The 20,951-nt window shown below is 40.1% G+C and overlaps 1 protein-coding gene across 2 annotated transcripts in view; it reads right to left on the reverse strand.

Annotated features, from left to right (window-relative positions):
* The window catches only part of STXBP1 (syntaxin binding protein 1), a 53,981-nt gene that overhangs the window by 24,820 nt on the left and 8,210 nt on the right, over positions 1-20,951 (reverse strand). For both annotated transcript variants that reach the window (XM_075184890.1, XM_075184889.1), the window contains exons 2-7: positions 12,622-12,671; positions 9,502-9,583; positions 7,752-7,828; positions 5,497-5,575; positions 5,272-5,375; positions 343-491 (exon numbers count right to left, since the gene is read on the reverse strand). In XM_075184890.1, coding sequence (XP_075040991.1) covers positions 343-491; positions 5,272-5,375; positions 5,497-5,575; positions 7,752-7,828; positions 9,502-9,583; positions 12,622-12,671 — 541 coding nt within the window. The remainder of the gene's footprint in view (positions 1-342; positions 492-5,271; positions 5,376-5,496; positions 5,576-7,751; positions 7,829-9,501; positions 9,584-12,621; positions 12,672-20,951) is intronic.

Here is a 20,951-nt window from a genome sequence, read left to right on the forward strand (position 1 = left end):
AGGAAATGCTTAAAAAAAGCATGTATTTCCTTCAATAATTATAGGATCATTAGATATTGAGCAAGTTAATAGTGGATCAAAAATAAGCCCACAGTCCCTGATCTGGCAAGTTACCAAAAGTAAATTCAATCAATAGTTATAATGGGGTAGAGACAAAATGACGTGATTCACCGCGAAACGCGTCATTATGGCAAATAAATTCCAGTATGCGGGATACTTTCCTGCTCTCCCGGGAGTCCGGGAGACCTACCTGGATTTTGGGAGTCTCCCGGACATTCCGGGAGAGTTGGCAAGTATGCCCTATTGTAGAACCCTATTCGTACCCCGGTAACCCTCACTCACCCACGGTAGCGCACGGCTGGGTACTCTTTCAGGGTGGCACACAAAGTGGCCAGCTGCTCGGCAAGACGTTCCAGGATCGGGTTCTTCATTTGAGCCTTGTGAGGGCTGTAAAAACTGTGGAAGGAGTCAGGGTAATCCAAGGAGAACACCTACAATGGATGTGGGGTAGAGCAGGGTTAAAAGGGGAAACCTTCTGGTCGCTACATAACTGGAACACTATAGACTTACATATGGTACATTTTTAATATTACAATAATACACAGTCATGTTAATATTTGTATACACACCTGTATAACCAGCGAGTCCTGGGGAGTAATTGTATTAACCTCCGATTCTAGCAAATTGCCGATATTCGACGACTTTGCCGACAAATTTAAAACGGCAATTTATTAAAAGGCAAGTTTTGCTTTTAAACACATTTCCGTTTCAAATGTTGCCGGCAAAGTTGCCGAATATCGGCAATTTGCTAGAATCGGAGGTTAATACAATTACTCCCTAATGTCATTCTTTCTAACTGATGTTGGCAATTCAGTGTTCTTAAGGAAAATGTATATTATAAAGAATAATACTCCTCTCCTGCAAACTACTACATATATTATACACAGAAATAGTAGAAGAAACAGCTGATGTGTATAATCAGGGCACTCATGACTAATTAATATCAATTTATAGATTTTAAAATATGCATTTCTTCTTTATTGATATTATAATTGGAGATTTCCAAAACTTTTTCTCCACTTTATGAATAACTAGCGAAATATTTAAAATGAGATATTTGAAAACACTATATATTGCATTAAGGAACCGCTGTTAAAATTGCAGACTATTGCAACCAAGCCACGTCACTAAAATATATATCATGGCTAGTACTTCTCATTAATATATTATGTTGGAATATGATACAATAAAGTTGCTTTTAATCTTTTTTGTTTTTGTTACGAAATTTATGACCCATAGAATTACTCCAAGAAATATATTCTCTTATATGAAATTACATATACACAATTTGTTAGTCAAATCGAGAGACTTAGTAAAATTATCCTTTTTACTGGCACTATTTTTTTATAATTTGTATTGTCAGATGACAGTGATCTCTTCTCCTGCAATGTTTTTAATTATCACATGGCCACCAAGTCGCAATTACTCCATATAACATTGCTCATAAGGATCACTGCAATTTAATGGGCAGCAAATCACAGACGATTGCCTTAAAACAAGTTGCCTGGCTATTTTTGTTAGAGGGTTGATTTTATCTCTCTCTCTCTATTTGGTAACAATTGGTCTGATAGCAGATAATACTAGCTAATGCGCCTCATTGAGCGATTCTTTAGTACATTCCCCTTTTGGTTAAGAGCTACAGCTGTGCAATTAACTAGTCTGCCCCAGAGTAAATGGCTATACTATAAATAGCTGGATGTATTGCATTGCTATTTACGGAACACACACATACTACATTTCACACTCGTCCTATTAGTTCATTTTAGTATTGTCCCCTGATTATCCAGTATAATAACTGGCAATGTGGGATCAGATTATTAGCATTAGTGTAATTATTGAGAGAACGAACGTGGCCTCTTGCCGACGCGCGTTTCGCAACACGCTTTTTTAAGATGGTTAGAACTGACAAGCCTTTTATAGTACCAAACCACGCCCCCTTGATTCAATATTCACTCCTCCTTAGAGACGCTTGTTAGCAACTGACTCTCTATTGGTACATTCAGTGTGGGACTAGTATTGGCTCATTAATTGGAGCATTAGTTTGAAAGGCTGCGATTCCAGCCTATAGCATTAATTGTCCTTTCTAAGGGCCTCTTCTATTAGTTCACACTTGTGTTTACATTTAAGGTTACATACATCGGGGCTAATATTGATTGGTTATAACTCCGATCAAGTTATATTGACCTTCAATAAGATTCATTTATAACTCTGATCCATTTATTGATCCTCAGATCATCAAGAATAATCTTTGATCGGAGATGTCGATTAATGTAGTGATATTGTTAAGTTATCCAAATATGACAGATATCCTTATGTGTTAGATTAATGATTTCAATATGTGCCACTCTATATTAATATAAAATAATAATGGGCCTGACATTATTTGAGTTAATATTTGATTATTGTGATTATAAATAAAAGAAGGACCGATCCTTTTTAGTCATGTATTATAGGAAATGTACTAATTGTGATAACGATTATTAATTTAATAGTGCAAAATTAATTTTTTGGTGTTGATATCCCACATTATTCGTTGCTATGTAAACCATACTGTGTTTGTATTAATAAAGATAAGGTGAGTATGAATAGTGTAATAAAGTGAAAAAAATAGTGATGAAACAAAAGTGGAATAATTGTGTGGCACAAAAGGTAAAAAAAGGTAAGTGAAATAAATGTGTAAATTAATTGCATTATAGCCTTTGGTGATAAATAGAAATGTTTTTTCTCATGCTATGATAATTTAGACGAGTAAATAAATTTATCATTCACTATTGATGGTATTTAGATATTTTTAGTAATATAGATTACTATGCCCCACAAAGGGGATTAATAAAAAATATATATAACATTATTTATATTTATGTAATAATATTATAGGAAAGCAGAATAGTTGTTATGGTCCTTAAGGCCATGGTGTCAAACTCCCCAGTAAGAAGATTTTTCTTGTCTCCCTTTTCAAGAGTTCTCGTTGGAGGTCACCTCCTCTGATGCCCGTAATGACCTGTTCCATCGCATATGCCTGTAGAAATCTGGGATTGCCATCATGATACTTAAGTGTCTAGCAACCGTAGTAAGTTGCTTAAAATTCTTCCTATCTCTTTCCCCATTTTTTTCCCCACATATTCTAAAATGCGTTTTTTGAAAGGTCTACTCGTCATGCCCACATAATTCAGTTGACATGGACACGTCAGACAATCATCATCATTTATTTATATAGTGCCAACATATTCCGTAGCGCCTTACAATTGGGACAATACGATAACTCTAAGAGAATCACAGTTCAAAAATTCCTGGATGCTCCAAATTTTTGAACATCTGTCAGTATATTCCTTAACTTGTTTCATATACTGACATGCTTTACAAAGGCTATATCTCCAATATTTTAAAACCTATAAATTGAAATAAATTAGTCAGGAGTGCCCTGATTATACACATCTGCTGTTTCTTATACTAAGTCTGTGAATCATATTAATGTGTGGGTGCACCCCCCCCCCCTCCTCACTATTAGAAGCTGTACTTAGCAATAACATATTGAATAGAGCGGTTTATGGCTTTTCTCAGTGCAGTGTGAAATCTCCTAACATATAATATACGTGACAGAACGACATTGACCTCTAATGTCCATCGGGGGCGGGCTGGCCCGGGGGACAGGGAGGCAGCGCCCCCCCCGGGCCGCTCAGTCAGACCGCTATTAGGGCCAGGGGGTAGCCCGGGCCTGATGTCCATATTATTAACAGGAAGGAGCACATTATCCCAGTGGCAGTAGTATCATTGGTGAGGTAGGTGCAGTGCATCGGGTCCTATGGAGATAATGGGGCCCGCTACATGGCAGAGGCAGAGGGCCGGGGCTCCAGATCCCTCCACCCTGTCTCCCTACATTGGGACCCATAGCTTGCTAGTTCCACCTCTGCATTATCCCATATACAAGAGGGCCCGCAGGGTGCCCTTGAAGCATGGCACCCTCCTGCCACGCCAGCTCTGTATACAGTATAATAACATGCAACAATATATATGATAATACACTGTGGGTCTCATTTAGAGTTAAGAGGAAAGGAAAAAACAAGGAGCATATTTGAACTTTAGCAAAACCATGTTGCACTGTCTTGGGGAAAAATTAAAATGTATGGGCAGATTTAGAAGTAGTTGTAAGTGTCATTTACGTTCAGCCGTGAATTGCGCGTCGTTGTGTTCACCGGCGTAAGGTCCGTTTTGGAGCTTGAGCAGAACAAATTGATGCAAGATACAGTGTGCAAACAGACTTACATCCGAACATGAATCAGGCAACATAAGCGCATCATCTATCTGCACACGGCAGTAGCAGCCATTTTCTGGGCTCAACAAACCAATATTTATGTCAATTAACTCGGAATTAACCTGTCAATTAATTAGGCATATATATATAAATTGTAATTGTACTTCTGAGCTGCTCTGTCTTGTTTAAGTTTGCTGTGTTTCTATCCTCCATAGTAAAAGTATAAAATTTTAAAAGCATGTCATTTGCCAATTGATATATTTCTAACCACAGATACCATAGTAAAGTGAATATTCCCATCCGTGAGCATTATAAAAGTAAAAACAAGCAACAATATAAACAAAGCACTTTCCATGATTCTTTCATACGCCACTTTAACAAAATTAATTCAACCCAGGAAATACTGTATACCTCTAGTTTTATTTTATGACAAAAAACATGTCTTTTTATAGTGTCTTGGAGCTAGATTTACTAAGCTGCGGGTTTGAAAGAGTGGGGATGTTGCCTATAGCAACCAATCAGACTCTAGCTGTCATTTTGTAGAAAGTACTAAATAAATGAAAGCTAGAATCTGATTGGTTGCTAAAGCCAACATCCCCACTTTTTCAAACCTGCAGCTTAGTAAATCTAGCCCTTGGTCTACTTATGTAGGGCAAAAAAAATTGCATCAATTCAAAATACAGCCCCGGCCACAACTAGGTCAGTTTTAAGGGTGATTATCTCCACAAAACTAATGTGCTTCCCCATCCTTATGAAGCTAAAGACCATGGGGAGTATATTTACTAAACTGCGGGTTTGAAAAAGAGGTGATGTTGCCTATGGCAACCAATCAGATTCTAGCTGACATTTTTAGAATGTACTAAATAAATGATAACTAGGATCTGATTGGTTGCTACATTGCCTGCACTGGCCAAAGATTTCTCGTGAGTGTGATTATTCCTGGCCATGTGACCACTCACCTGTGACTCGTAGGGCAGGAAAGCAATGTTTATCTCAGTCAAAGTCTTGATAACCTTGGATGCCCGTGACTTGACCAGCTCATTAAACAGAGTGTCTGGACAGGCTGTGGAGAGAGGTCGATACCCAATAGTGAGCAAAGGGAAAAGATACAGGCAAGACGGAGGCATGCACATGACAGGGGAAGAGATGGAGGGAGACCAGCTCTGTGTTACTGAAGCACTTACAATCAGTAAAGAAGACGTGTGCAGCTTTGTACTTAGCTGAAGGAGGATCTTTGAAGTCATTGATGAGAGAGTGAACAGACTGCAAGAGAAAGAAGGAGCGTAAGAGAGAGAAGGAGGTGCGAGGAGAATGTGACCCAGAAAGACACAATTGCAGCGTTTGTGCATAGAGTGATAGATATAGACATATTCACCATACAGGGATTCAATTATTGTCCCAACACTGAAGATGTTCTATAGACCGTCATTGTGCATATGGTAAACTGGCTTCATAGAAACAGCCACAGATTGCTAATTGTTGACCCCCCAGGTCGTATTTTGCTGTGTTGCCACCTGCTCCAAGAGTTTCAAATCTCAATGTCTCCACGTCCCATACTCTATAATGTGAGAAGCAGGGTGGCCTAGTGGTTAGCACTTCTGCCTTACAGCGCTGGGGTCATGAGTTCAATTCCCGACCATGGCCTTATCTGTGAGGGGTTTTTATGTTCTCCCCGTGTTTCCGTGGGTTTCCTCCGGGTGCTCCGGTTTCCTCCCACACTTCAAAAACATACTGGTAGGTTAATTGTCTGCTAACAAATTGACCCTAGTCTGTCTCTGTCTGTGTGTGCGTGTATGTTAGGGAATTTAGACTGTAAGCCCCAATGAGCAGGGACTGATGTGAGTAAGTTTTCTGCACAGCGCTGCGGAATTAGCGGCGCTATATAAATAAATGGTAATAATAATATATAATGAACGTGTTCTGCCAGTAATTAAAATGATTCTACAATGGTTTTTATGTTGGCAAACATAATGTATATAACAAAGATGTTATAAGATGATGAAAGGCTAAAGAGAATAACTGAACAGTAATTATGTGAAGTAGCAACAGGAAAAAGAAGAAAGTTTGATATTTGATGTGAGTGAGGAAAAGGCAAAACTGAGACCGGATACAATAAAACTGAAATCCTCTGTAACCCATAGCAACCAGCCAGACGCATGTTTTGATTGGTGTAATGCCAAGTCAAATTAATAAAAGCGAATGTTTGATTGGTTGCTACAGGTTACATTGGTCGTCATATTTATAAAATAGTCCAATGTGAGAATTCATTACATTGTTGTCGTAATGAAAGGGGATTATTCTGTGTATGAAGAAGACGCTTTCAGGTTCATTTAATAATGTGGTGCAAGTTACTAGAGCACCTTGATGTACGTTTTGTTTTCAAGTAGAAATGTTGCTGGATGAAACAAAAAAAGTCACAATGCAATAAAAGACAATTGCAGGTGATTGTTAAACACAATTCTCATGCATTAACAAAGTGACATGTCGTGAACCTAGAAAAACTGTTACTGAAACTCAGTAAAGTTTAGGAGACATTGCACAACTTGACAGGTAATTACAAACCAGTGAGTCTGACATAAGCTGCAAACGTTATTTGTCTATTAGAAAGTGGAGGTGGAAAGTTTACACAAATGTGAGAAAAACACGGCAGGAACAGAGGTCTATCTGAAGGGACTCTACGCTATATTTCTTATATTCCCTTTGTACTTGTCTAATGTCAATATTAGCAGACGATGGGCCTCATTTAAAGGCAATCTAGCTAAAGGGTGCAAATATGCACCAGGACAAACCATGGGCCTGATTCATTAAGGTACTTAAATTAAGAAGTTTCTTATTTCCGTCTCCTGGACAAAACCATGTTACAATGCAAGGGGTGCAAATTAGTTTTCTGTTAAGCACATAAGTTAAATGCTGACTGTTTTTTCATGTAGCACACAAATATCAACTTTAAATTTCAGTGTACAAATAAGCTCTCAAGTATTTGTGTGCTACATGAAAAAACAGTCAGTATTCAACTTATGTGCAAAACAAAATCCTAATTTGCACCCCTTGCATTGTAACATGGTTTTGTCCAGGAGACTTAAATAAGAAACTTCTTAATTTAAGTACCTTAATAAATTCGGCCCCATGTTATGACGCAAAAGGTGCAAATGCAATTGCAGGGAAAGTACTATCTGCTTTTATATGCAATGCACAGCTATTGGGTAGCTTTATTTTAAGACTGCAAATTAGCGTTAAGCTAGGACACGCCCCTCCCAACTCTAAATCTACATCCACGCATTTCGCATTTGCTTTTTATTGACCTAAACATGGTTTTCACTATCTGGATTTAATCTGAACTCCAAATGAGGTCCAATATGTTTAGCGTTACCCATAAGAAGTAAAGTTTAACAAGTCTTAATTTAATGAAAGTACTTGATGTATATTACAATCCTGGTACCTTTTCAGAGGGTGTGATCAAATACACCGCCTCCAGGCTGGGAAGCGGCTCCCTCCGTTTGTTAATGTCTTCAACAACTGTAAAAGACAATATCAATTATAACAAACCGCTTGCACCAAAACAGTTTTAAAATAATCGCTAAGCCTAAAGTAAAGTTGCTTTACATAAAAGATCTACTGATAACATTCTCAAATGTGTTTCTGTCTCTTGGCTCAGCTTGAGATATTTGCCATTGTGAACGTAAGCTGTTGTTCTTGGTTGTCAGCCATGTACTGCAACAGGAGGCTAAACAACTCTGGCAGCAGTCCCTTTCAATAGAAATTGTGGGTGTGGAATATATCTTCTCCCATAATAACAAGCTCCGAGAACATAAATATTTCCAGAGTGAGGTGTGCGCTTTCCAGGCTTGTAATAAAAACTTATATAATAAAACACACAAACATATACACTGATCAGCCACAATATTAAAACCACCTGCCTAATATTGTGTAGGCCCCCTCATGCCGCCAAAATAGCTCTGACGCGTTGAGGCACGGACTCCACAAGACCTCTGAAGGTGTCCTGTGGTAGCAGCAGATCATTTAAGTCCTGTAAGATTTGAGGTGGGGCGTCCATGGCTCTGACTTGTTTTTCCAGCACGTCACAGTTGCTCGATTAGATTGAGATCTGGGGAGTTTGGAGGCCAAGTCAACACCTTGAATTCTTTGTCATGTTCCTCAAACCATTCCTGAACAATTTTTGCAGTGTGGCAGGGCGCATTATCCTGCTGAAAGAGGCCACTGCCATCAGAATATACTATTGCCATGAAGGGGTGTACTTGGTCTACAACAATGCTTAGGTAGGTGGTACGTGTCAAAGTAACATTCACATGAATGCTAGGACCCAAGGTTCTCTAGCAGAAGATTGCCCAGAGCATCACACTGCCTCCGCCAGCTTGCCTTCTTCCTATAGTGCAACCTGGTGCCATCTCTTCCCCAGGTATATGACACACAGGCACCCAGCTGTCCACATGATGTAAAAGAAGTGATTCATCAGACCAGGCCACCTTCTTCCATTGCTCCATGGTCCAGGTCTGGTGCTCAAATGCCCATTGTAGGCATTCTTGGAGGTGGACAGGAGTCAGCATGGGCACTCTCAACGATCTGTGGCTATATAGCCCCATATGCAGCAAGCTGTGATGCACTGTGTGTTCTCACAACTTTCTATCATAACCAGCATTAACTTTTTCATCAATTTGTGCTACAGTAGCTCTACTGTGGGATTTGACCAGACGGTCTAGCCTTCACTCCCCAACGAGCATCAATGAGCCTTGGGCGCCCATGACCCTGTCGCCGGCTCACCAGTTGTCCTTCCTTGGACCACTTGTGGGAACACCCCACAAGACCTGCCGTTTCAGAGATGCTCTGACCCAGTCATCTTCCCATCACAATTTGGCCCTTGTCAAAGTCGCTCAGATCCTTACACTTGCCCATTGTTCCTGCTTCCAACACATCAACTTCAAGAACTGAATATTCACTTGCTGCCTAATATATCCCACCCCTTGACAGGTACCATTGTAACGGGATAATCAATGTTATTCACTTCAGTTGTCAGTGCTGCTAATGTTGTGGCCCTAATGCCACTTCCCCTACTGCTCTTAGAAAAATAAAACGCTCTTGCAATTCGGGTTCAGTGGTCAGTAAAATATAACTTGCCAATTACTTTTACTTCCGTACTACTGTATACAAGCTCCTCCCCTTCCATCACTCACTTGTAATCCCTTCAGTCATAATATCAGTCATCTTGCAGCATGATGACAACATGCGTGTGCTGAGCTGATCCACCACTAGTACCTGGAAGAACACAGTGAGACAATTACAAAGAGATACATCACAGCTTAAATGTAAACGGTAAACAAAGAGGGTTTGGGTCCCAGAGTCATCTGACAAGCATTTTTAGAGTTGATGATGATGACTGTCGGCTTTAAGTGTATCTTACTCCCCCATATGCATTTTTAAGTACTATGCAGAGTGGTATAATAATGATATTGGGCCTGATTCATTAAGGAACTTAGGTAAGCAATGTCTTACTTAAGTCTCCTGGACAAAACCATGTTACAATGCAAGGGGTGCAAATTAGTTTTCTATTTTCCACATACCGTATATACTCGAGTATAAGTCGACCCGAATATAAGCCGAGGCACCTAATTTTACCACATAAAACTGGGAAAACTTATTGACTCGAGTATAAGCCTAGGGTGGAAAACAGCGCTAATTTAACCACAAAAACCTAAATAAAAATGATAGGTTCAATCTATGAAATCATTTTTAGCTAAACCATAAATAACAGTACATGACAAGGAACATTCATAAATGATTATAAAATCATTGGGTACAACCTAACCTAAATAAATCAAAGATAATGTAAGCAATACCCTAGGGTGCTCTTTTGTGATGTAAATTGATGGGTTTGTAAAAAAATGAAAAGTACAGTTTTGACAGGTGACATCCCTGTATATATGAGAGAGAGTTGTAGAATGAAGTACAGTTTTCACAGGTGTCATTTTTGCTTTTACTGAAATTTCATTTTAATTTACATCTGTATTGGGACTTATTTTTATATATGTTTAACCCCAAGGGAAAGGTGTTTTAGGTCAATAAAAAGCTTCATTTACCCATATAGCTTTTCGATTACCATAGCCAGTTAAACCTTTTAAAGATTGAAATGAGCACAAATTACTCCATGTGTGCGTCCAAAATGAATCTGGCAATCTCAATTAACATTTGATTGAGATAATTTAGTTTTTGATCAGGACTGTCGAAAATGACAGCTATGATTATGAAGTCATCATCACAGTGGAGTCTGTGTACTCTGTGTTTGTGTAGGTGTCCTCAGGTTTTCTCCCACAGTCAATTCATTTGCTGTTGACAAAAATGGACCTCACTGTGTGTTTTTGTAATAAAGAACTTCAACTATAAGGGGTAGGGATATAAATGTATGAACATTTTCTCTAAAGTGCTACATAACATGGTGGCTATATATAAATAATAATAATTGCTCGACATAGAATCAGGCCACTCAGCTTGAGGGCTAAATAGCCAGGTCTTTCCATTTATGGCTGCACATGTGTCCTAATTTGCAATTTGACAGATCTGTGTGCCTGGGTTGAGTAGCAGGAATACTAGCTATAGGACTTTGCCTGTATGACTTTTTTTTTTTTTTTTTCAATTTGACTTTACAATATCTACTCAAGGTTGTACTCTGCTGACAAAAAACACATTTATTTTGCAATTAAGTGTTGTATTGTTTGTTCATTATCTAGTTTTGAAGTGTAACCTTATTTTGCAAATTTACAGTGCACTGTAAATAAAAAAAATAAAAAAAAGGAGAGAGAGAGTTTTTTTTACTTACCCCACAGTGGAACGCACGTGCGCAAGTTTGCGTTCCGAATGCCGAACTTCCTGTTGTTGGAACGCATATGCGGACCGGACACCAGGTAAGTTCACCCGTGTATAAGCCGAGTGGCCTTTTTCAGCATACAAAAATGTGCTGAAAAACTCGGCTTATACACGAGTATATACGGTAAGTTAAATACTGTGTTTTTTTTCATGCAGCACACAAATATCAACTTTAAATTTCAGTGTACAAATAAGCTGTCAAGTATTTGTGTGCTATATGAAAAAATAGGGCCTGATTCATTAAGGAAAGTTAAGTAAAAAAATTGAGTAAGTAGTCTACTGGACAAAACCATGTTACAATACAAGGGGTGCAAATTAGTTTTCTATTTTGCACATAAGTTAAATACTGTCTGTTTTTTTATGTAGCACACAAATACATGATAGCTTATTTGTACACTGAAATTTAAAGTTGATATTTATGCGCTACATTAAAAAACAGAAATAAGAAATTTCTTGCCTAAGATCCTTAATGAATCAGGCCCATTATATTAAGATCTTTAAGATCACAGGGTCTGATTCATTAAGGAAAGTTAATCGTATGTAAGTAATGCAAAACCAGGTTGCATTGGAGGGGAGGTAAATTTAAACTGTGATGGCAGATTTATAGTTGGGGTTGAGCATGTCCTAGATCAACTTTAAATATCAGGGTACAAATAAGCTTTAAAGTATTTATGTGCTACATGAAAAAACAGCCAGTATTTACCTTATATTCAAAATAATAAACTAATTTGCACCCCTTGCAATATAACTTACTCATTTTTCTAACTTACTTTCCTTAATGGATCAGGCCCAATGACACCAGTTTATTAAAATGCCCAAAAGACCATACAAAGTCATTATTTATGAAAAGACTCTGAACCTTCTCAGAAACTTATCCCAAGAGTAATACTTATTTCAAGCGTCATTATCTGTCGGCCAATAGTGGCCCAGAGTTATAAACCAGGCATTTTGCGGAGTGCAAAATACTTCAAGGGTACTCCATCATGTTTGCCCAATTTCCACCCATTGTAGGCCATGGAAATAATTAGATACAAAATTGTTTCTGCACTGTGGCGTGCAAGAAATGACACCTTTGTCATTATGCCCTAACCCAGAGGTGCCCAAACCCAGTCCTACCAACAGGACATGTTTTCAGGATTTTCATCTGTAGAAACAAGTGGGATAATTACTGACCAGGAAAAATAGATTAGCTTGCCTGTGCGTGATTAAAGAAATCCTGAAAACATGAACCATTGGTAGCTCTTGAGGACTGAGTTTGAATAACTCTGCCCTAAGCTAACCCTAACTTGTCCACCATCCAGAGTAGTCCAGTGCACGTAGGGAACAAATCTTCCTGGCTAGCAAAGCCTGGAACTGTAATACAAAGGCAGGTGGTAGAAGGGCAACCACAGAGCGTTATAACATGACGCAACGACACACAGACAGGTAAGTACCTTCCACTCTCCTTTCTTCTTAACCTTCCGGATCACATCGTGCATGATCTCTGCAAGAGAAATGGGCATTTCAGTCATACTGCTGACATACATGTATCTAGCTGCCAAAACAGTAAACTCCACATAACATAGTCTTATTAGGCATGTACCTAAAGTATTATATATCTATAAAGTTCTGTTAGAGTTTCATTAGCATAGACTACTAAAGTTCATAGGCAGCTTTACAAATTAGCCATGTGATACATGTGCACAATGTCCATTTTTAAAGTACATACATGTAGGGGGCTGGTCTTGTTTCCATATCCCACCAAGGAAGAGGCTTATGTCTGATTTAGAAAATGCTACTTAGTTCCGAGTCATCCTTCATTTTTTAAGCTGTCGGAGTTCAAGTCTGTACTACACAAGGAGCACACAGTGTACTATGGGTTAATATAGGAGTTGCTTCCTTATTTGCACATTTAGGGAAGGTAGGTCTACCCTCTGGAAGGATACCCATGAGCTATGAGGGGAGATTAGTTCCCAGATTCAGAAAGAGCTGTATGGACATTGGTTTGTGTATGTATCTTGTCTCCCGTGTTGGGATCTCCCTCCTATCAGGCGAGGTGGGAATCTTATCCCAGTGGCATATTGCAGGGAATTCTGGGAAACTCTCACCAGTCCCCAGACTGCTCCTCCTCCATAGCGCTGACTGTCGTTCACTGCGCTGACTGACTGTAGCAACACTGTGACTGGCAGCTTGAGAGGAAAGGAATGAGGGAGGGTTGTCCCTTCCCAGTATCTCTACTCCCAATACCTGTATTCACGCTGCCAGTCACCATGATGTAGTGACTGCAGGAAGTACAGGTAATTGCAGGAAGTAGAACAATGTGACATCAATCAAGTACAATGACCAACAGAAAGGCAGAGAGTATTTTAGTGTTACTATTATTATGTGTGTGACAATGGGCGATAGGAAAAGGATTTTGATTGGACAGCATTGCAAATCCCGCCTCAGGTAGCTGAAGAGAAAAGAACACCCCTAATGCCCTCCAAACCACATATAGCCTGTCAGTATACACTTTATGCAGGGGCTGGCTGGCAAATGTTAGCCCAGGGGACAAGACTTGACAAGACTAGGATCATTATAAAGGAACAAAAATGCAGGTACCCCAGTGCCTCAGCCCACGGTAGCCCACTATGGGCCTAGCTAGGCGGCAGATGCCCCCCTGCCCCCTAAACTTATGTGATCTAAAAAGGGGGGAACTGCTAAACTACTGAGAATTCTCCTTACTCAGCCAGTGAAGTGTGGAGCCGCGTTACATACAAATAACAGACATAGCACAAAATATATGTTCCCTAATTTTGACACTATGGTGAAGGTGTGATGTGGTCATTACTGGACTGAGTGTCTGCCTTGGAATGATTACAGCACTGATAAAATATCAGACATCTTCATGAGATACAGGATGGATTGTGATCTCAGGGACCACCAATGTTTTGTCTACTTCCTTCAGGTTTTTCTTTCCTTTCGGAAAATTTAAAGAGAATGTGCAACATTGCCTGCCAACCTCAAGCCTGAAAACCATACTTGCCAACCTTTCAAAACTTCATTCCGGGAGATCCCGGGCAGGGGGCGTGGTTGGAGGGCGGGAGGAGTGGGGCGCGGTGAATTGCGGCATTTTGGCCCCGCCCCCGTGACAAGATGCCATTTTTGTCGCGGGGGGCCAGGCCAAAATTTTGACAACAAGTTGCCATTTGCGGGATACTTGCCTGCTCTCCCGTGAGTCCGGGAGACCTACCCAAATTTCGGAAGTCTCCTGGACATTCGGAAAGAGTTGGCAAGTATGCGAAAAACTCCTGTCTGATATCCTCGCTACCACATCATGGCAGAGATATAACACATCACAAAACTGAGTGCTCACAATGCCATCCAAGTACAAGACCCCCTATAAAGTCATTTCCGATCATTTTCACGACACTTCAATCTGTTCTTTGTGCATCCTCATTGACAATATAAAAGACATCACATTTACAGCAATGAGATAGGTTGCTGCCTTAATCTGCGTGTGCGCTACAGAGATGCTAATATATGGCCTCATTCTTTCTCCTCTTCTGCTGCCCACACAAACACTCTCATGATAAACAACTCTACTCTACAATTTAAAATGCAGCTGCGGTATCAGCAAGGTCGTCTCAATTATTAAAATGGAACACCACACATTTTAAATCTATATCCTCCAACTGTTGAGGATTTTCAAAATCGTAGTATTATTTTCTGCTGCTTTCTGTAGGAAATAAATCATATATTAACACTAGGGGCTAGATTTACTAAACTGCGGGTTTCAAGAAGTGGAGATGTTGCCTATAGCAACCAATCAGATTCTAGCTGTCATTTTGTAGAAAGCAATAGATAAATGATAACTAGAATCTGATTGGTTGCTATAGGCAACATCTCCACTTTTTCAAACCCGCAGTTTAGTAAATATACTCCTAAGGCTTCTTTATATATGTAAATATGTCTACTTTCATCAAGGTATATGGCCATTTCACTGCCTCGTATAAGCTAGCTGTGACTAATGTGTAAGTTGGCAAACACTCTGGAAAAAGTAGATGGCAGAAAAAGATAAAACGTCACATCAAAGTCCAACCTATTAGCAGTTTAGGGTCATCCTCTAAATTCATTAATAATTTTCCATTCAGTTCAGCTTCATTTATGTCTTAAAGCATAAAATCCCATGAAAAATGTGTCAGGCAATAAGAAAAATGTTGGTATTTATCATTTTCCCTTGGTTTGTTTCTTCTGCCTGCGCTTAATGATTTATAATTCTGCACAGTGTCACGCGACTACCATGGTAACCACAGCCACATGGCAGAGAGCAGAGAAGCTTTGGAATGCGTCTATGAGCTCTGGATGTGCAGTATACTGTGAAATTTTCCTTTTACCCCCTCTGCCTTCACACGACATGCTGAGAGCTGTGAGCTTGTGTGTGTCTGGCAGCGTATTGTGTATCCAGAGAGATTTTGAAAAGGAGATAATGGTTTGTAGGACAGCTAAGAAAAATTACTATTTGTATTTTTAATTAATAAAAACTATTTTTTACTTTTCAATTGAACTTAAAACACTAGGGTGATATAGCAAGATTTGGGGGAGGGGCCCAGTAATTCCAGTCCAGCAGTAAATTTTAGGGATGAGCGCACTCGGATTTATGAAATCCGAGCCCACCCGAACGTTGCGGATCCGAGTCGGATCCGAGACAGATCCGGGTATTGGCGCCAAATTCAAAAGTGAAACTGAGGCTCTGACTCATAATCCCGTTGTCGGATCTCGCGATACTCGGATCCTATAAATTCCCCGCTAGTCGCCGCCATCTTCACTCGGGCATTGATCAGGGTAGAGGGAGGGTGTGTTAGGTGGTCCTCTGTGCTGTTTAGTTCTGTGCTGTTTAGTTCTGTGCTGTTTAGTTCTGTGCTGTTTAGTTCTGTGCTGTTTAGTGCTGTGCTGTTTAGTGCTGTTTAGTGCTGTTTAGTGCTGTTTAGTGCTGTGCTGTGCTGTGCTGTGTTCTGCAGTATCAGTCCAGTGGTGCTGTGTGCTGTGCTCTGTCCTTCTGAGGTCAGTGGTGCTGCTGGGTCCTGTGCTGTGTCCTGTTCAGTCCAGTGGTGCTGTGTCCTGTGCTCTGTGCTTCTAAGGGCATAGTTATTTCCCCAATATTCCCCTGTGTTTAAAAAAATAAAAAAAAGTTTTTTTTAAAAAATACCAAAAACTACTTTAATTTTTTTTAATTACCACAAAATTTGCACAACCAATCCTGCAGTATAAGCCCATTGGTACTGCAATATTACCAAGTTCACACATTCAGCAGTAAAAGTCCAGTGGTACTGCAATATTACAAAGTTTACACATTCTGCAGTATCAGTCCAGTGGTGCTGTGTCCTGTGCTCTGTCCTGCTGAGTTCCGTAGTGCTGCTGGGTCCTGTGCCGTGTCCTGTTCAGTCCAGTGGTGCTGTGTCCTGTGCTCTGTGCTTCTAAGGGCATAGTTATTTCCCCATTATTCCCAAGTTTTTAAAAAATAAAAAAAAAGTAAAAAAAAATAAATTTTTTAAAAAAAAAAAAAAAATATAATAATTATAACCAAATTTGCAAAACCAATCCAGCAGTATAAGTCCATTGGTACTGCAATATTACCAAGTTCACACATTCTGCAGTATCAGTCCAGTGGTGCTGTGTCCTGTGCTCTGTCCTGCTGAGTTCCGTAGTGCTGCTGGGTCCTGTGCCGTGTCCTGTTCAGTCCAGTGGTGCTGTGTCCTGTGCTCTGTGCTTCTAAGGGCATAGTTATTTCCCCACTATTCCCAAGTTTTTTAAAAATAAAAAAAAAGTAAAAAAAAATAAAAAATTTAAAAAAAAAAAAATATATAATAATTATAACCAAATTTGCAAAACCAATCCAGCAGTATAAGTCCATTGGTACTGCAATATTACCAAGTTCACACATTCTGCAGTATCTTGTGCTACATATAATGGAGACCAAAAATTTGGAGGATAAAGTAGGGAAAGATCAAGACCCACTTCCTCCTAATGCTGAAGCTGCTGCCACTAGTCATGACATAGACGATGAAATGCCATCAACGTCGTCTTCCAAGCCCGATGCCCAATCTCGTAGTACCGGGCATGTAAAATCCAAAAAGCCCAAGTTAAGAAAAAGTAGCAAAAAGAGAAACTTTAAATCATCTGAGGAGAAACGTAAAGTTGCCAATATGCCATTTACGACACGGAGTGGCAAGGAACGGCTTAGGCCCTGGCCCGTGTTCATGACTAGTGGTTCAGCTTCACCCACGGATCTTAGCCCTCCTCCTCCTCCCCCCCCCTACAAAAAATTGAAGAGAGTTATGCTGTCAGCAACAAAACAGCAAACAACTCTGCCTTCTAAAGAGAAATTATCACAAATCCCCAAGGCGAGTCCAAGGGTGTTGGTGGTTGTCAAGCCTGACCTTCCCATCACTGTACGGGAAGAGGTGGCTCGGGAGGAGGCTATTGATGATGTAGCTGGCGCTGTGGAGGAACTTGATGATGAGGATGGTGATGTGGTTATTGTAAATGAGGCACCAGGGGGGGAAACAGCTGATGTCCATGGGATGAAAAAGCCCATCGTCATGCCTGGTCAGAAGACCAAAAAATGCACCTCTTCGGTCTGGAGTTATTTTTATCCAAATCCAGACAACCAATGTATGGCCATATGTAGCTTATGTAAAGCTCAAATAAGCAGGGGTAAGGATCTTGCCCACCTAGGAACATCCTCCCTTATACGTCACCTGAATAACCTTCATAGTTCAGTGGTTAGTTCAGGAACTGGGGCTAGGACCCTCATCGGTACAGGGACACCTAAATCCTGTGGTCCAGTTGGATACACACCAGCAACACCCTCCTCGTCAACTTCCTCCACAATCTCCATCAGATTCAGTCCTGCAGCCCAAGTCAGCAGCCAAACTGAGTCCTCCTCAATACGGGATTCATCCGAGGAATCCTGCAGCGGTACGCCTACTACTGCCACTGCTGCTGTTGCTGCTGTTAGTCGGTCATCTTCCCAGAGGGGAAGTCGTAAGACCGCTAAGTCTTTCACAAAACAATTGACCGTCCAACAGTCGTTTGCCATGACCACAAAATACGATAGTAGTCACCCTATTGCAAAGCGTATAACTGCGGCTGTAACTGCAATGTTGGTGTTAGACGTGCGCCCGGTGTCCGCCATCAGTGGAGTGGGATTTAGAGGGTTGATGGAGGTATTGTGTCCCCGGTACCAAATTTACTACCGGGGCCACTCCACTGTGCAGTCCATATTTAGGTGTATCAGATATTAAACAACGGTGACAGTTGATGCCCAATTTTTTAATTATATTGTGGCCTCGGTACCAAATTGTGTACCGGGGCCACCACACTACGCAGTCCAGATACTTGTTTGGTGGAATTCAGACCAGTTGAGGGTTTTATTATTATATTGTGTGGACCACTCTATCTATACCACACTACAACTCTATACCACTCTATTTCATACTTTAATTCTATTTCATACTTTAATTCTATTTCATACTTTAATTCTATTTCATACTTTAATTCTATTACTAATTAATTACCATAAAGAGGAACAAAATAAACCAATTTTACCAAAAGTATAATATGACTTAGACTTACAAACACTACACTTGAAAGATCGTGCCTTTAAATGAAAAAGTCAGTCTTCATTGCACGACTATGTGCAACAGGGACAGTTTTTTGGGTTTACAAAGTCAAACAATAACACTTTGACCCTGTCTGTCTGGGATCTCAATGACGAATTGTCTGTACCATGTTTGGAGGAGGTATTGTGGCCCCGGTATCAAATTGGGTACCGGGGCCACCCCACTATGCAGTCCAGATACTTGTTTGGTGGAATTCAGACACGTGGAGGGTTTTTTAATTATATTGTGGCCTCGGTACCAAATTGTGTACCGGGGCCACCACACTACGCAGTCAAGATAGATAGATGCGTATTGCGTATCATAGATAAAGTACATTCAGTGGTGTGGGGCAAATTGAAAAATATTCAAAATGCACTGACATTATCAAAAACAAGAGGTTGTCACACGCTAAAACTCCAACATGTATATGATGGAGAGGATGGAGGAGCAGCCGTATGTGTAGTGTAATGCAGATCTGTTGAAGGTTTTTTATATATTTTATTGTGGTGCCCAGTGCCCACTCCTCTACGCAGTCCAGGTACAATTATTGGTGCGAATCATAAAAGTTCAGGGTTTTTAATATATTGTGGTGACCCACTCCTCTACGCAGTCCAGGTACAATTATTGGTGCGAATCATAAAAGTTCAGGGTTTTTAATATATTGTGGTGACCCACTCCTCTACGCAGTCCAGGTACAATTATTGGTGTGAATCATAAAAGTTCAGGGTTTTTAATATATTGTGGTGACCCACTCCTCTACGCAGTCCAGGTACAATTATTGGTGCGAATCATAAAAGTTCAGGGTTTTTAAGATATTGTGGTGACCCACTCCTCTACGCAGTCCAGGTACAATTATTGGTGCGAATCATAAAAGTTCAGGGTTTTTAAGATATTGTGGTGACCCACTCCTCTACGCAGTCCAGGTACAATTATTGGTGCGAATCATAAAAGTTCAGGGTTTTTAATATATTGTGGTGACCCACTCCTCTACGCAGTCCAGGTACAATTATTGGTGCGAATCATAAAAGTTCAGGGTTTTTAAGATATTGTGGTGACCCACTCCTCTACGCAGTCCAGGTACAATTATTGGTGCGAATCATAAAAGTTCAGGGTTTTTAAGATATTGTGGTGACCCACTCCTCTACGCAGTCCAGGTACAATTATTGGTGCGAATCATAAAAGTTCAGGGTTTTTAATATATTGTGGTGACCCACTCCTCTACGCAGTCCAGGTACATTTATTGGTGCGAATCATAAAAGTTCAGGGTTTTTAATATATATTGTGGTGACCCACTCCTCTACGCAGTCCAGGTACATTTATTGGTGCGAATCATAAAAGTTCAGGGTTTTTAATATATATTGTGGTGACCCACTCCTCTACGCAGTCCAGAAAGATACCTTGTTGCAACGTTTTGGACTAATAACTATATTGTGAGGTGTTCAGAATACACTGTAAATTAGTGGAAATGCTTGTTATTGAATGTTATTGAGGTTAATAATAGCCTAGGAGTGAAAATAAGCCCAAAAACTTGATTTTTAAACTTTTTATGTTTTTTTCAAAAAAAATCCGATTCCAATACCTTAAATCCGAACCGAGACCTTATGTCAAGTGTTTTGCGAGACAAATCCGAACCTCAAAAATAACGAAAATCCGGATCCAAAACACAAAACACGAGACCTCAAAAGTCGCCGGTGCACATCCCTAGTAAATATGGCAGCTACCATTCATTCTGGTAGATGTGACCATGCAAAAAAGGTTATATTTGAATTTAAAAGTCAAATCCTATACCATGATACAACTTGAGCAATATATTGAATGTATATTAACACTTTATCATTCTTCATAATTGTCTGTTTTGGATAAATATATAATCTTGTGAGCTAATTACTTTTTTTCTACTGTATATTCATTTTTAGAGGAATAATAAGACATTGCTTATTCATACTTATCAACTTTAGAAAGTTGGTTTCCGGGAGCCTGCTGGGGGAGGGGGCGTGATGGGGGGGGGGGGGGGGCTCCAAAATACGCGTCATTTTGGACCCGCCCTGTGACGTAATGATGCAAACGCGTCATTTGACAGCGGGGGGCGGGGCCAAATGCCACAAATCACCGGGAATTGTGGCGTTTGGGACCTAATTCTG

This window comes from Mixophyes fleayi, chromosome 9 (genome assembly GCF_038048845.1).
Source record: "Mixophyes fleayi isolate aMixFle1 chromosome 9, aMixFle1.hap1, whole genome shotgun sequence".
NCBI classification, from domain to species: Eukaryota; Metazoa; Chordata; class Amphibia; order Anura; family Limnodynastidae; genus Mixophyes; species Mixophyes fleayi.